Below are 13,707 nucleotides of genomic sequence, written 5' to 3' on the forward strand. Positions count from 1 at the left end.
CATGAAGGAACTCAGAAGACATGATCTTCCGAAAATAAGTTGGGGAACACTGATTTTAAAAAACACTTTAGGGACTTCCCTGGTGGTCCAGAGGCTGACTCTGCACTCTCAATGCAGGGGAACTAGATCCCACATGCCCAACTAAGAGAATGCATGCGGCAACTAAAGATGCTGCATGCCGTGATGAAGACCTAAGATCCTGTGTGCCAAAAATAAACCAAATAAGCAATAAATAAAATAGACCTGGTGCAGCCAAATAAATAAACAAAAATAAATATGAAAACATTAAAAATACTTTATATACTATTTAATTCAACCCCTGTAAAACATTCCTGTGAAGCAAGCACATCGAGTCAGATGAATTCTAATCCATAATTAAGGAAACCAAGATTAAAAGTAACTTATGAAAAAACTGAAAAGCTCTGACTGGAACCTGGCCATCTGACACTAAGTTTTCATTATGACTAAAGTGTTATGGAATACAATATCTAGCCAGAAAATTTTTCAAGTTTGTTTTCTTTTTATTATAATAGATTTTTAAAGTTTTTTCTTCTATTTTAGACACATGTATACATAATTTACAGACTTTTTTTGGAGCATGCAGAAGATAACAAGATCACTTTAGAGGTGTAAAACATGTCTTCAAAAGAAACAATTTCATGAAAATTGTTCATGTAGTAATGTAAAAAAGAAAAAAAAACTTGAAGAAATATGAACACATAAGGTGAAACAACAGAAGTATAAACTTTTTATTAAACATAAAAGATAAAGTACTCACTTTTTGAATATTTTTCTCCTGAGAAAGAAAAGTTGACTCCTTCATGCTTTAAATAAAATCACGAGTTTCTGCAAATTTTCATTTTCCCACTCATACTTAGCAATATTATTCTCTGGTTTCCTGTTATGATTATCTCTTTCCACCTACTCTTGATCCTCTTTTTAGACTAAGAGAACAAAGCCAGGTATTTACAAGATATATATTTAATCTTGTTCTGTGAAGATAAATTACCATGTTTTGTAGTCAAAAAGGAATGACGGTAAAGTATACTTTATTATCTTACTGGCATGCTCTGCAATTCTATACCACTCTGTTTCCTTCAGCTGTGGCAATATAATTTGCTCAACAAATATTTACTGAGTGTTTACTAGGGGCCAGGCATATGTTAATATATTTTCAGCTGTACCCCAGGTTTTGAGTCAATCGTGCTCTTTGTTAACACAAAATTATATGTCTCTATGTTCTCTATTTAAGAAATTCAATATCAAGTTATTTGAAATCATTCCTAGGAGCTAGACAAGTGGTTTCAATACGATTAATAGTAAGATAAGTATGGAATCTTTACTATATGCCAGGCACTAAGAATTTCAACAAATTATCATATTCAATTCTTACAACATCTGTACAAAGTTTTATGGATAAGGAAATTGAGACTCAGAGAACCTAAGTAACTTATCCAAGCTCCTAAGACTCTTAAGCCTGATGTGAGAACCCTGGCAGTCTAAGCCCAGAATCTATGCTCTTAGTATTTTCCTTGGACTCAAATCCATTTAGAACCAGTGCTGCCTGTTCTAACTAATATGCATCAGGGGCTGTGCTACTTAAGCCTCCTCATCTTACTCTCACAACCCATCTCAGCATGTTCTCTGGATTTCTGAATGCTACCTCATCAGTCTTCTCACTACAGTGTCCCCTATACCTGTTATGACATCCACATTGACAATTTGGATCCCTTGCCTTCCTGACTGATAAAATATCTTCCCTATAGCTTAATCTGTTTTTAAGCTGTTGTACCACCCCCACCCCCACCCCAGTGTTGTTCTGCATTACCCATTCCACTCCTGATCTTGAAGTTTCATTGCCTTTAAAGGTATCACTCTGACAGAGTGTCTGGTTTCTTTCACACCCAATGTGAAATTCATAGTTTTCTAACTGGAGCCTAAAATTTAATTACTTATTTATACAGAATGGGGGCATTCTGACTGTTAAAACTAGCTTTGATTATTATAACTAGTAGAGCCTCCAAAACAGTTTTCTTGTATTTAAACTTTTTTTTCTCTATACCATCCCTCAATACTGATCTGATTGTAATAATTTTTTGAAAATATTTCAATAATTCACAATCACCCAAGCATAATAAAATCCAGTTGACTTGGCACGATATCTACGGTTCTCCATGAACTCTCACTAAAGCCATTTCCTAGTCTTACCTAAGTGTACTCTGTCCTTTCACAGTAGTCTCTAAACTAAGGGAGGCAAACTCTTGGGGAAATGGAAGATTAAGAGATATGTGAGCAGAGGGATAATGTTAAGGAAAATTTGCTTTGTTTATATTTGTACCCTTACTACCTGGAACATGGGAAGTACTCAATAATTATACTTTGAATGAATGAATCTTAACAATCCATAAATAATTTTCTAATGCAGATCTATTTCAGAAAATCTCCATACTCTTCAAATTCTCAATCCCCAAGTTGCCTTTCACAGTATTTTTTTCCCCACTTTTCAAAAGGAAGGTATGCTTCTTATACATTCCTAACACTACTAAGGTACCTTGCCATGGGGAAGAAAATTGTCTAGGAAAAAAATAAAGGGAAAGTTTGAAATATTGTGTTGGTATGAACGGAATAACTCTAATAACTTGGAACTCAATTGTTTGGCAACTTAGCTTCTTATGCATGCTTTCACCAAAATCAGAGAAGGATTTAATGGATCTACTAATAGAATTAAAACAGGATGAATTTCTAAAGATAAATCACTTGGAATGTTTCAGTCTTATCTGGGGGGGTGGCACTTACAACTTGGCTTCTACAATTTAACAGAAGCAATAAAACTGCTGAACTGTTTAATGTAAACAAAAAATAATAATCACCTAAAAATTTATTAACTATATTAAAAGAATAAACCTCATTAAATAATGTGCTTTCAGTAACATTTCATTTTTTATGTTAACAAGCATAGATCAAACTCTACAGAATATTTATCTTGTTAGACAAAGGTTTTACTAATAACTGTAATGATAAATGAATCAGGAGAATGCTTTACACATTCAGTGTTATAATCAAGAAATTTAAAAATATACAATGATTTTTATTGTAAATAAATATGAAAGGAGAACCAATAAAAGACTTTAAAGTATAAAAATGTATAACATTGGAATATATTTCTGTCATAAAAGTATAATGTAGTCAAAGAAAACAAAAATACTGTAAAATATGCTATTGCTTAAAAAGCCTATGGATGTGTTTTTAAATGACTGTTTAAAGATATAAAATGTTTTTGATATTTAGATTGTAATGCATATATTTAAATGAGTCATACAACAGCTTTATTTTCAAATACCAGGATTTTCACTATAGTACAAAATTAAAATTCTTTGGACTTCTGACAAAAATAGTTCTAGCTGTCAACTTAAAAATATACAGCAGATACAAAGATTTTTAGAATTCTTTCTGAGAATTCTAAAAGTGTTTAGAATTTGAAGAATTTTTAGAATTATTTTTTCAAACCACATGCAGTGATTTGAAGCCACTCTTTTAAAATGATCTCGTTTTCTACTTATATTTCATAGTGTATTTATTTTACTAAGGCGGCCCCTCAGCCTACTAACCCTTTCCAACATTTCTTTGGTCACCAAGAATCATGACTCTTTTAAGATTTCACCAATGCTGTATTTCCCTTTGAAGATCTCCCTCATTCTAGTACCCTGACCTCTGCCATAACTCATGACTTCTTTCACTATGTTCTACGTTTCCACAGCTATCCTGACTTGAGGTTACTTGTATCTGTCTGTCCAAATATATGATAAATATTCTAAAAGGTTTCATTCACTGTTATACAACCTAATAAACTGCTTTGTATCAAAGAAGGAAGGGCTTCAAGAGTACTGTTGAATGACAATATTTTTATTAGCTGAAGGAAATTAACTGAAGTTCCTTCGAAACTGGAGAAATAATAGCACAATGGACAAAATTAGAGAATAACTTGCAGGGAAACATTAGGAATAATTATTTGGTTTTTGGCTAGTTGGTTTGGGTAAGACTGGCACAGCAAAGTGGAGATGTTTTAATGTCAGAAATAGGAAACTGAAGTGTCTGTGAAAGAACAGAGTTCATGAAATAAATTCAGGAAATAACCTGAGAAATAATGACAGATGCGTGTCTTAAAGTGGATGAGCTCACTCTGGGAATGAGTCCCAGATGAGCATAAACCATTTAGATGAAGGGAAGAAGGTCAGTAAGAAGAACGGAGCTAGCAGAGCTAGCAGGGAAGGTGAAATGGGGCCTGATGAGTGCAGGGATGAAGTGAGGAGTGAGACCCAGAAAGGAGCAAATGATCAGTGCTTTGAAGCACTGAGGCTAGTCAAGTAGGGTAAAGACTGAAAAACAGCCAAAGAGGGATAGTTGGGCAAGAGGTAGAAGACAGGAGTATGGCAAAAGTTCCTTACACTGTAAAAAGGTGTGGAAACCCTAGACAGATATTTATGAGTAAGAATGGAAAGCAGCATGGAGCGTAAAGTATGTCAATATAAAATGTGCTGCAGCCATGAGAGACGGCCTAGACAAATCAAGAACACAGTTTATTGTTGCTGTTCTTTTGTTTTAAAGTTAAGAGAGACTTTAATGGAAAGAAGAGTGCCTCGCAACAGAGAGAGATAAGAATGATGGTGGAATTTTAGGAGATAAGTAAAAAGGGATATACTTCATCTATGGCCTGTAAAATTCTGACATATCTTTTCCTACATTCTGTATTCAGCACCTTCAGTATTCCAAAATGCTCTAATATATCATAAACAGAAGCTCTAGTATTCCTTAGGAAAAAATAAGCTGATATTTAAGATAAAGACAAAATAGTGTATCAATTAGAATTATATACATTCATTAGCATTATCCTAAAGCTTTTGTGCACTGTGACATTATGTGAGAAAATGAAAATGAATTTAGACTAAACAAGCCTATGTTGATAACTTAAATTGTATTAAATATATCATGCCAGTATCACTTTAGATTGTAAGTTTCTAAGCCTTCTGAGATTAATTGCATCTTCTTACAAAAGTCAGTTTTCTGTAATATCCCCAATAATCATAAACTATCTTTTTATCCCTATTTTGTTAACATGAATAGAAAAAAAACAAAAATTTCAGATTTACCTTTTTTAAAAATCAAGACACAACTTACAAAATCATACTATAAATAAAATCTCTTGGGAGTTTTTGAATGAAGTTTAACGTCTACATTTATTTATCATCCTTCTGAAATATAATAATAATTACAAAGCATTTAGAGATAATGAAAACAGCTATTTGAAATGATGTAAATCAGGGATAACTAGGCCAAAACATTCACACTTGCCTTAATTTTTCAACTGTTCAAAGATATCTAAAGAGTATAGCTTTCTAATGACTAAATCAGCCTCTCGGAAGCCTTCGCCCAGTAAAGAAGATGAACGAGAAAAAGAAAGGAGAAGCCTACTTTTTCACACATTCATTTTTACAACTTTGAAGTCCTCTACAAACTAAGAAGGTTTTTTATTAAAAAACAAACAAACAAACAACAAAAAAAACAGAAACAGAAACAAATCAGAGTTCAACAACAACAAAACTGACAGAACTACGTGAGGAGAATGTTCTCCCATCAGCCATTTCCAGCCCCCTTGGTCCTCTCCGGACAATCTCAGAAGGAAGAACAGGATGGGGCAGAAATAGTCAGACTCCAGGTATAAGCATAAACGAGGAAACTAGCTTTCATAAGCAGGAGACCACGGGCAGAGGATACCAAATGCTTCTGCATATCACTTTTATATCCAGAGGGAGAGGATTCTGTTCCTCAAGATTAGGAAAAGAAAACCTTCTGCACCATCAGCTGATTTCAATCACGGTACTTCTGAACGTATCAATTAGTGAGTCAGAATCCTCCCCTCGTCTCTCTACTTATTACCGTATTTTCTTTTCAGGTTTAAAAAATGAATTACTTATTTGTATAAGAAATATAAACCAGGGCAATGAGGGCTTTCAAAGAACAAACAATCCTTCTTAACTAACCAATTAACCATTAATAGCAAACAGAGTCCAGACATTTGCTTCCTGGTTGGATACTGTGACTTCTTATGTGACAGGATGATGTCTCTGTACAGTTTTAACTCAACAAGCATTCATCCAACAAATATTTGCTAAACATCTAATGTTTGTCAGGAACAATCTTTGGTGTTTGGGATATATCAGTATATATTTTGGGATATATATCACTTATTTGATACTGTTAGCAAATAGCAGCATCTGCCCTTCTGAGACATATATATTCCAGAGCAGGGATTGCGACTGGGGATGGGGAAAGAAATCCACAGCAAATATAATAAATAAAATTCTGTAATAGGCTAGAATATGGTAAGTGCTATGGAAAAAGATCAGATTAATTTCTGGTGAACAAGTTTGAAACAAATGTCAACTTTTGGTAAATTATGAACTCTCAAACCTCATACACATAAACCAAGCTTTAATAAGACTCCTTGTACGGGTTTTGTAATTAAAAATTCAACATTTAAGTATGTTGTAAACATCAGACGAAAAGTAAACCTGAAAATACAAGTTAAAGACAGTTTAAATTCAATTTAAAGACTCATGACACAAAGGACTTGAGTGTCTTTGTCCCCACTGTATGCACTGAGCCAAGAACAGAGCTTATGAGTTTGATAACGGAAATGAAGCACAATTGGGGACAATGGGGATGAATGATAACTGATGAGGATTTTTGAGATTTCAGGCCACAATATGTGAACTGTTCAAACTCTTTGTATGCTCAAGGGACAAAATCTGACTTTTAACCTAACCAAATTCTTTACCGAAAACCACATTATAGTGAAATTTTTGCCAAATGCATGTTTACTGCATCTGAGTTGCTGATTGCAGCTACTCTTTTGCAAAGGAGATGGAATCAGTTTATGGTGTATTTTATTTTTCTACCTTACTACAGAGTCAGCAGCTGATAATGTGTTGTCATGCTCAGGAAAGCCAATTAAAGGGCTATACAGAGAGAATTAGATGTTCCTCTGCAGCTCCAATAAAAAGTAGAAAGGCACAACCATGTTAATTGAAACTCCTCTTATGTCCTGTAAAGAAAGAGAAATGTCTTATCCTTATGCCAACTGTGGCAAGGCTGCAAAGGAGTCGGCCTTCAGGACATCAGGTGAGAGTGGAGACCGGAAGAGGGGGGTCCAAGTATGGAAAGGTGTCACTAAGTTATCAGATGTGACAACTCAATGTTGTCAAGAATTTTTTGCAAAAGAATCTGAGTAGCAAGCACCAAACTATGCATGAATTGTCAGCTTAAGATCTGTGGTTATCCTCTTCCAAGAAGGCAGAGAACACTGTGGTAGTTCTTTGTGTTACAAAAGCACGAAAGTTGTCCAAAAGCACGAAAACACCATCTTTAGAACATATGAGTCTCAGAAAAGTCTATGTCATGTTTTAATATACAGCAACAATTATTTTGGTTGTCTGTATACATGAGATCCTTTAGGGCAGAAAATCATATCTTTTTCAACTTTTTTATGGTATAAACTCAATAAATGCCATTTATATGAAACAATAAATGAAAAAATTCAGTCTGTTTTGTTTTGCTAGCAATGTTCAGATGAAAATTATTTAATAAAACTATAAATCAGAAATTATGATCAGCTTGCATATAGATAACTATGGAAGTTATATAAAAATGGGCATTTATCAAGGATTTAAACTGTCCAGATTGGACAGCTAGGTTGGCCACATTTAGTAAATAAACAACTGCTCTATTTCCTTTTGATCTGCATAAAAAGTTTTAATAATTTATAATTATGTATATCACATAATACTTTTCATTAGCAAATTCTGGCTTTAAAAAGGGACTGCCTTAAAAAACGAGAAGAGTTAAGGAATAGTCTCAATATTAAATAAAAGGCTTACAGTGAGACACAAAGAGGACATTAATAAGATCAAGATCATCTGATTCTCAGGCATGTATTACTCTTTTACTTGATATGCTGACAGCTACATTCTGACATATACTCAATTCATATAATTATCACAGCATAAAGGAGGAATGTTTATGAAGGCAAGGTCATTGATAACGTAAAACAAAATGGTCGCAGCATGTCCACTATGGGCAAATGCTGAACAGTATTCATTTAATGAGAATTAATAACACACTAAAACCTAGAATTAAGCACATAGAAAGGAAAAGCTGCTGGCTAGTCTCAGGGAAGATACCACCCAGGCAGTGGTTTGATGCTTGATCTGCCGTTTCACTTATATTTAAACATATTCCTAAATATCTATGCCACAGATAATGGGTAACTTTCCTTTGTTTTGCAGAAGTTAATGGGATATATTATAGACCCCACATAAAAAACAAAAAGTACCTGAAGAATTGCAACCTCATTACGAAGCTGGCTTTCTTGTTTTGTTGGAAACCTTAACTTGTCAATGATCTTAATAGCTACATCTCTTCCTGTTTTACGATGTTTTCCTTTAAAATAAAAAAGAAATAATAGCATAATCTTATTAAATATCATCTCTGTTGAAGAATACCAAAATTTATAAGGACATTTTAGAATTATAAAAATGGTTTACTGAAAAAATTAACATTTCTGGTGAGCACTGACTTTTGCCCATCAAGATTTCATTTCTTAGCTCCATTATTACAGATCAAATATACACTATAAACTTAGCCAAATTCAAAACACAAAAGAATTAGGACATTAAAAGCTATTCATATGAACAATCTGATATTTTCTTATAAAACATATGTTTTAGAAACAGGATATTGAGCTACTTAATATGGAAAATATTCATACCACTGGCAAAAGTACTCTCCTTAAGAAAGGATGAAGTCCTGATAAACTAATGTATGCTGTAACAGAAAGAATAAAAATCTTGGCACTAATAGCATCATGGTCTTGAGCAAACCGCTAAAGCTTTCTGAGTTCCTCATCTTCAATGGTAGCACTGTTGTGAGAATTAGATGCCACAAGATATGTGCAGGACACAGAGTGCCCAGATAACTATACACACTCAAAAAACGTGTTCTCATCATCATTATCACCATCGTCAACATCTGACAGGCCCTTTACATATATCCTATCCAATTTAATTCTCACAATAAACCTTCTAGGGAATCAAAGGGTCCCCTCAAGCTGTTCACTTCTACACTACTTGATTATAGAAGATACGAATAAAGTAATGCTAAGTGAATCTGAAAGTGAAACTAATTACTCACTATTTTTGGCCACATATAAACTAATTCAAAATTCTATTATTTTTGCATTTGGGGTAATTCTAGTGCCGCTTCTCCCTGAAACCACTTTCACTATTCCTTCCAACTCCTTCGAGAATGCTTCCCTTCACAGCTGACAAAACTATTGTCTTGTCTTCATGTTCTTTACTTTCACTGGCTGCGATTTCTGTTCCAACTCAGACTTTTACTGCAACTGCTGTCTGCAAGACTGTGGCGTTTTTCGTCTCCATGTTTCTGTCTCTGTGGCACTTGACCTATCTTCTGTGACTGTTCTCATCTGCTTCATCCGTATGTGTCCAGGTATAACTTTCTAGTCTTCCTTGTGGAGGCCTCCTTCTAAACCCGCTCCCTCACTGTTGGATGTTACAAACTATGTGGCGCATGCTGGTTTCTCTAATCTCATTTCTTAGCCATTTCACCCCCACACTATATTCAGTTATGTATATTTACCACACTTCATGGGCTTCCCTTGTAGCTCAGTTGGTAAAGAATCCACCTGCAATGCAGGAGACCCTGGTTCAATTCCTGGGTCAGGAAGATGCCCTGGAGAAGGGATTGGCTACCCACTCCAGTATTCTTGTCTGGAGAACTCCCATGGACAGAGGAGCCTGCTGGGCTACAGTCCATGGGGTCTCAAGGAGTTGGACATGACTGAGCAACTAAGCACAGCACCACGCTCTATGCACCATGACTGTCCTTTTTTGCATGCATGCAATTAGTACACTGCAGAACAATTCCTTGTGTTGTACTTAGTCTCCCCAATCACACTGTTAGGCCTTGACGGAAAATACAATGGTTGCTGACTCACTGACAGGTTTTCTGTCAAAAAAAATGATTTATACATTTTATAAGAATCAAAATTACTTTGTAAAACAGAGTAGAATTTAATTAGTTTTTAAATAAAAAGCATAATATTATACTATGATAAGTAATAGAATCAAACATTGTGATTATTTCAGAGCACCCCATCTCACAAAAAAGATAATCTGTTACTGATTATATTAAGTAATTGAAAGTTATGAGGCCATTTTACAGGGCAGGTAAAAAAACTGGTATCTTTCCTAAGGATTTGAAAAATGTGATTGAACTGACTACAATCTAAGACAGAAGCTTTAACTAAATTCACCAAATAACCTGAGAATAAGAAAAATGTAAAAATTTAATATTTTACTTCATACATGTAAAAAATGCAGACCTTAACAAAATACATAATATTGCTAAAGATGTTAGAATAGAAGATGTTAGATTCTAACATCTAATAAAGACGTCAGAATAGACTAGTTCTTGCCTAGTTACATGAATGGATTTCTATAGCATTCTGACCAAATATGCTAAGAGGAAAAAGAATGTTTCCAAATTACAGTTTCCTTGTTTCTCAATATTTTGCCTGTATAAACCAATATTTAACCATTATTGTATATAGAGTTTATCAATATTTAAGCAAAAGAAATTTTTTAGGAGTAGAAAAATTTCTCTTTCAAAACAGACATGTGCTAATTTTCCAGTTAGCGAAAACCTCAAGAGAAATTTCTAAAAAGGTAAGTCACAGAAAGACATAACATCTAAAACACATCTACATATAGGTTTTTATATTCTTCTTGGAGATATTAATTTTCTTAACACAAGTAGCCAAAACTATAAAAATAATTGGTGAATCAACATACCTCCATACACAATTCCAAACTGTCCAGAACCCAGTACTTCATCAGGAAAAATCTGATAAACTGTGCTGATGTCCTACAGGTACAAGTCCAGAGAAAAACAAACATGAAGTGAAACAACATATTAGTCCTAACAAATTCTATAATTTTATTAAATATATCATGAATACTTGATGAATTTAAACATAAACAATTTAAATGCCAGATGAAACCTACAATATAATGATAATATTAAAAACTCACCCTTCAATTTAATGTTGTAATGTTTGAAAACTATTCTGCTCTTAACCAGCAGAAATTTTTCAGTGTTCAAGTAAATAGGTTTCATTAGGGAGAAAAAAAAGACTTAAAACTATATAATGTCATTTATATATATATAATGTCAAAAACATACATAATGCCAGTATTAGAAACAGATTTGCTTATTGAGATGGTTATTTAGAAATTTCACATTAAATAATCATGATTCCCAATCACGTCTCTGTGAGTCCTGATTCCAACCCATTTCATTCTTTATGGCTAAAATGGTAAGGCTGCTTCTTATTCAATCATCTACATCAGATGAATTTAAACTGGAGGGAAAAGGGGCTCAATCACTGTGAATGAGCCAGAGACACAACAAACGGATAATGAAAATTTTCATTTATAAGGTGACCAGACTGTTTCACTTTTTCCACTTACAGAGGTTACAAGTTTCCAAGCGTCTACTCTTTCCTCTTTGAAATAATAATTGCTAAGTAAAGCATTCTGTTTTAAATGACTGTGTTTACAACCTGTGATTTGATGATGACAATCATGAGAGCATAATGTAATACTCTTTCACTTTCAGTATTGCTATGACATACCATGGAATATTCTGCCTATCCTCCACCCTTTACCGTTGTCCTTTCAAAACCAAAAGTCCCTTTACCTCACATCTTACCCTTTGCATATTCTATATATTCCTATCCTTTTCCTTTGTCCCTCCTCCAGAAAAAAACTATAAGTCCTTTCTATCCTCTGATCCCTTCAGAGTATCTATGGTTCAGAGTTCAAGGTTGTCTGAAGACAAGAAAAGAAATTAATACTACTCTAGTAGTCTGCGTCCAAGTACGATTTCATTTTTTTCTGATAGCTCAATGGCCATCTAGAATTTGTAGGTGGAAGAACCACAAAGGAATCTAGAATTTCACAAGAGATTTATAGGCAGATAAATATTTCTCAAAGTCTTCTCTGGCTAAGGGCAACAGAAATCTTTATCTTTTGACTAATAGAAAAAGAGGTCTTTATCTATCTTGTGACTGACAGAATAAGAATACAGCTAATTTTTGTTATGAACTTTTCTTAATTCTCTCAATCATATTGGTTTTCAGTTTACTTTATGCCAATTTAGTAAAGGTTGCAAAGTTATGCCGGTGATAAATTAAGTTTCACAGAGTTTACTTTTTGAAAAGTAAACTCAGATTAGTGTAAGGCTACAAATATTTTCCTTTTGGTCACAGGCATAGCAGTCAAAATTGAGGGAAAATCTGAGTCACAGGATGAGGTAGGAAAGGCCTCGTTACTTTTGGGCTTCTAGCCACAGTCACAAAGTATAATAAAAAAAGCAAACATATGACAGAGTGTAAATTACTTCATAATATGTATATGATCTACACAGAATTTTCAAAAACTGAGCTGATGGAATTAGGTGGTACAGTTGACTAGGGTGCTAGAATGTGGACCCATAAAATCTCATTTATGCAGTTTTATCAGGCCTCCTTGATAAGTACAAGTGATTGTAAGTGTATTTGCAACTCCTTGTCATATGATAGCATTCCTAGGTTGCAATCAAGGAAAGAGAATAAGGGCACGTTTAAGCTACTCATGAAATTCAAATAATTTATCTATTTTATCTGGTATTACATAACATCAACCATTTAAAATTCCAGTATCAAGATGGGTCAAATATATAAAAAATCAGGCACTGCATTATAATTGCTTACCTGAAATGAAAAATAGTTATTTAACTCTCCACACTACAGAACAGATTATAGAAAATCACTAAAGAATTGATACAATGTAATGTTTCTAAAATTTTATAGAGGAAAAACATCCAAAGGGACCCTATTTTATTTTCTAGAAAATACTAAAAAATTAAAATGTCAGATCAATAAAAATGTATTTTATGATGCTCTTATTTTCCAATAAAAGATCATAGTACCAAGTTTTATATTAGTAGGTACATACTCACCACATTTTCTTGAATCTGGCAATTTGAAACTGAAATACTCACAGAAATATCTCCTAGAAATACACATTAAAAAATACACAAAAGAAGTAAGAGAGGTAATCGCAAAATAGGTAAACACATGTTTATTAATCAAGCTGCAGGGATATTTTTAAATCATAGCAATTATATTCTTCTAAGAAAATGCCTATTAGAATATTTGTTTGCTTTTACAGTTACAGATTTACTCTGTACTTTGCTTTGAAAAATAACAGTATTTTGTCAGTTTAGAGTTGGAAGTCATAAAGATTTGGGTTCAAATTCTGGTTTGCCATTTCTTAACTCTGGTACAAGCAGAAGCAGCTTAATGCCACTAGGGTCTGATTCCCTTACCCATAAAGCAGGCAAAACATTAACATCCACCTATTGGGGTTATTTTAAAAATAGAGATCTCACATAAAATGGTTAGCACTCCAATAGGCATATATATCCTTTTAGTATGTACTGAGCTTCCCAGGTGGTGCCAGTGGTAAAGAAGCCGCCTGGTGAATCCCATGGACGGAGGAGCCTGGCAGGCTATACAGTCCATAGGGT

The 13,707-nt window shown here is 33.9% G+C and overlaps 1 protein-coding gene across 2 annotated transcripts in view; it reads right to left on the reverse strand.

Annotated features, from left to right (window-relative positions):
• PRKD1 (protein kinase D1) overlaps window positions 1-13,707 on the reverse strand; it is a 352,100-nt gene that overhangs the window by 31,584 nt on the left and 306,809 nt on the right. For both annotated transcript variants that reach the window (XM_068991082.1, XM_068991081.1), the window contains 3 exons: window positions 13,138-13,190; window positions 10,929-11,001; window positions 8,390-8,496 (listed from right to left, as the gene is read on the reverse strand). In XM_068991082.1, coding sequence (XP_068847183.1) covers window positions 8,390-8,496; window positions 10,929-11,001; window positions 13,138-13,190 — 233 coding nt within the window. The remainder of the gene's footprint in view (window positions 1-8,389; window positions 8,497-10,928; window positions 11,002-13,137; window positions 13,191-13,707) is intronic.

Source organism: Capricornis sumatraensis, chromosome 19, assembly GCF_032405125.1.
Source record: "Capricornis sumatraensis isolate serow.1 chromosome 19, serow.2, whole genome shotgun sequence".
Lineage (NCBI taxonomy): Eukaryota > Metazoa > Chordata > Mammalia > Artiodactyla > Bovidae > Capricornis > Capricornis sumatraensis.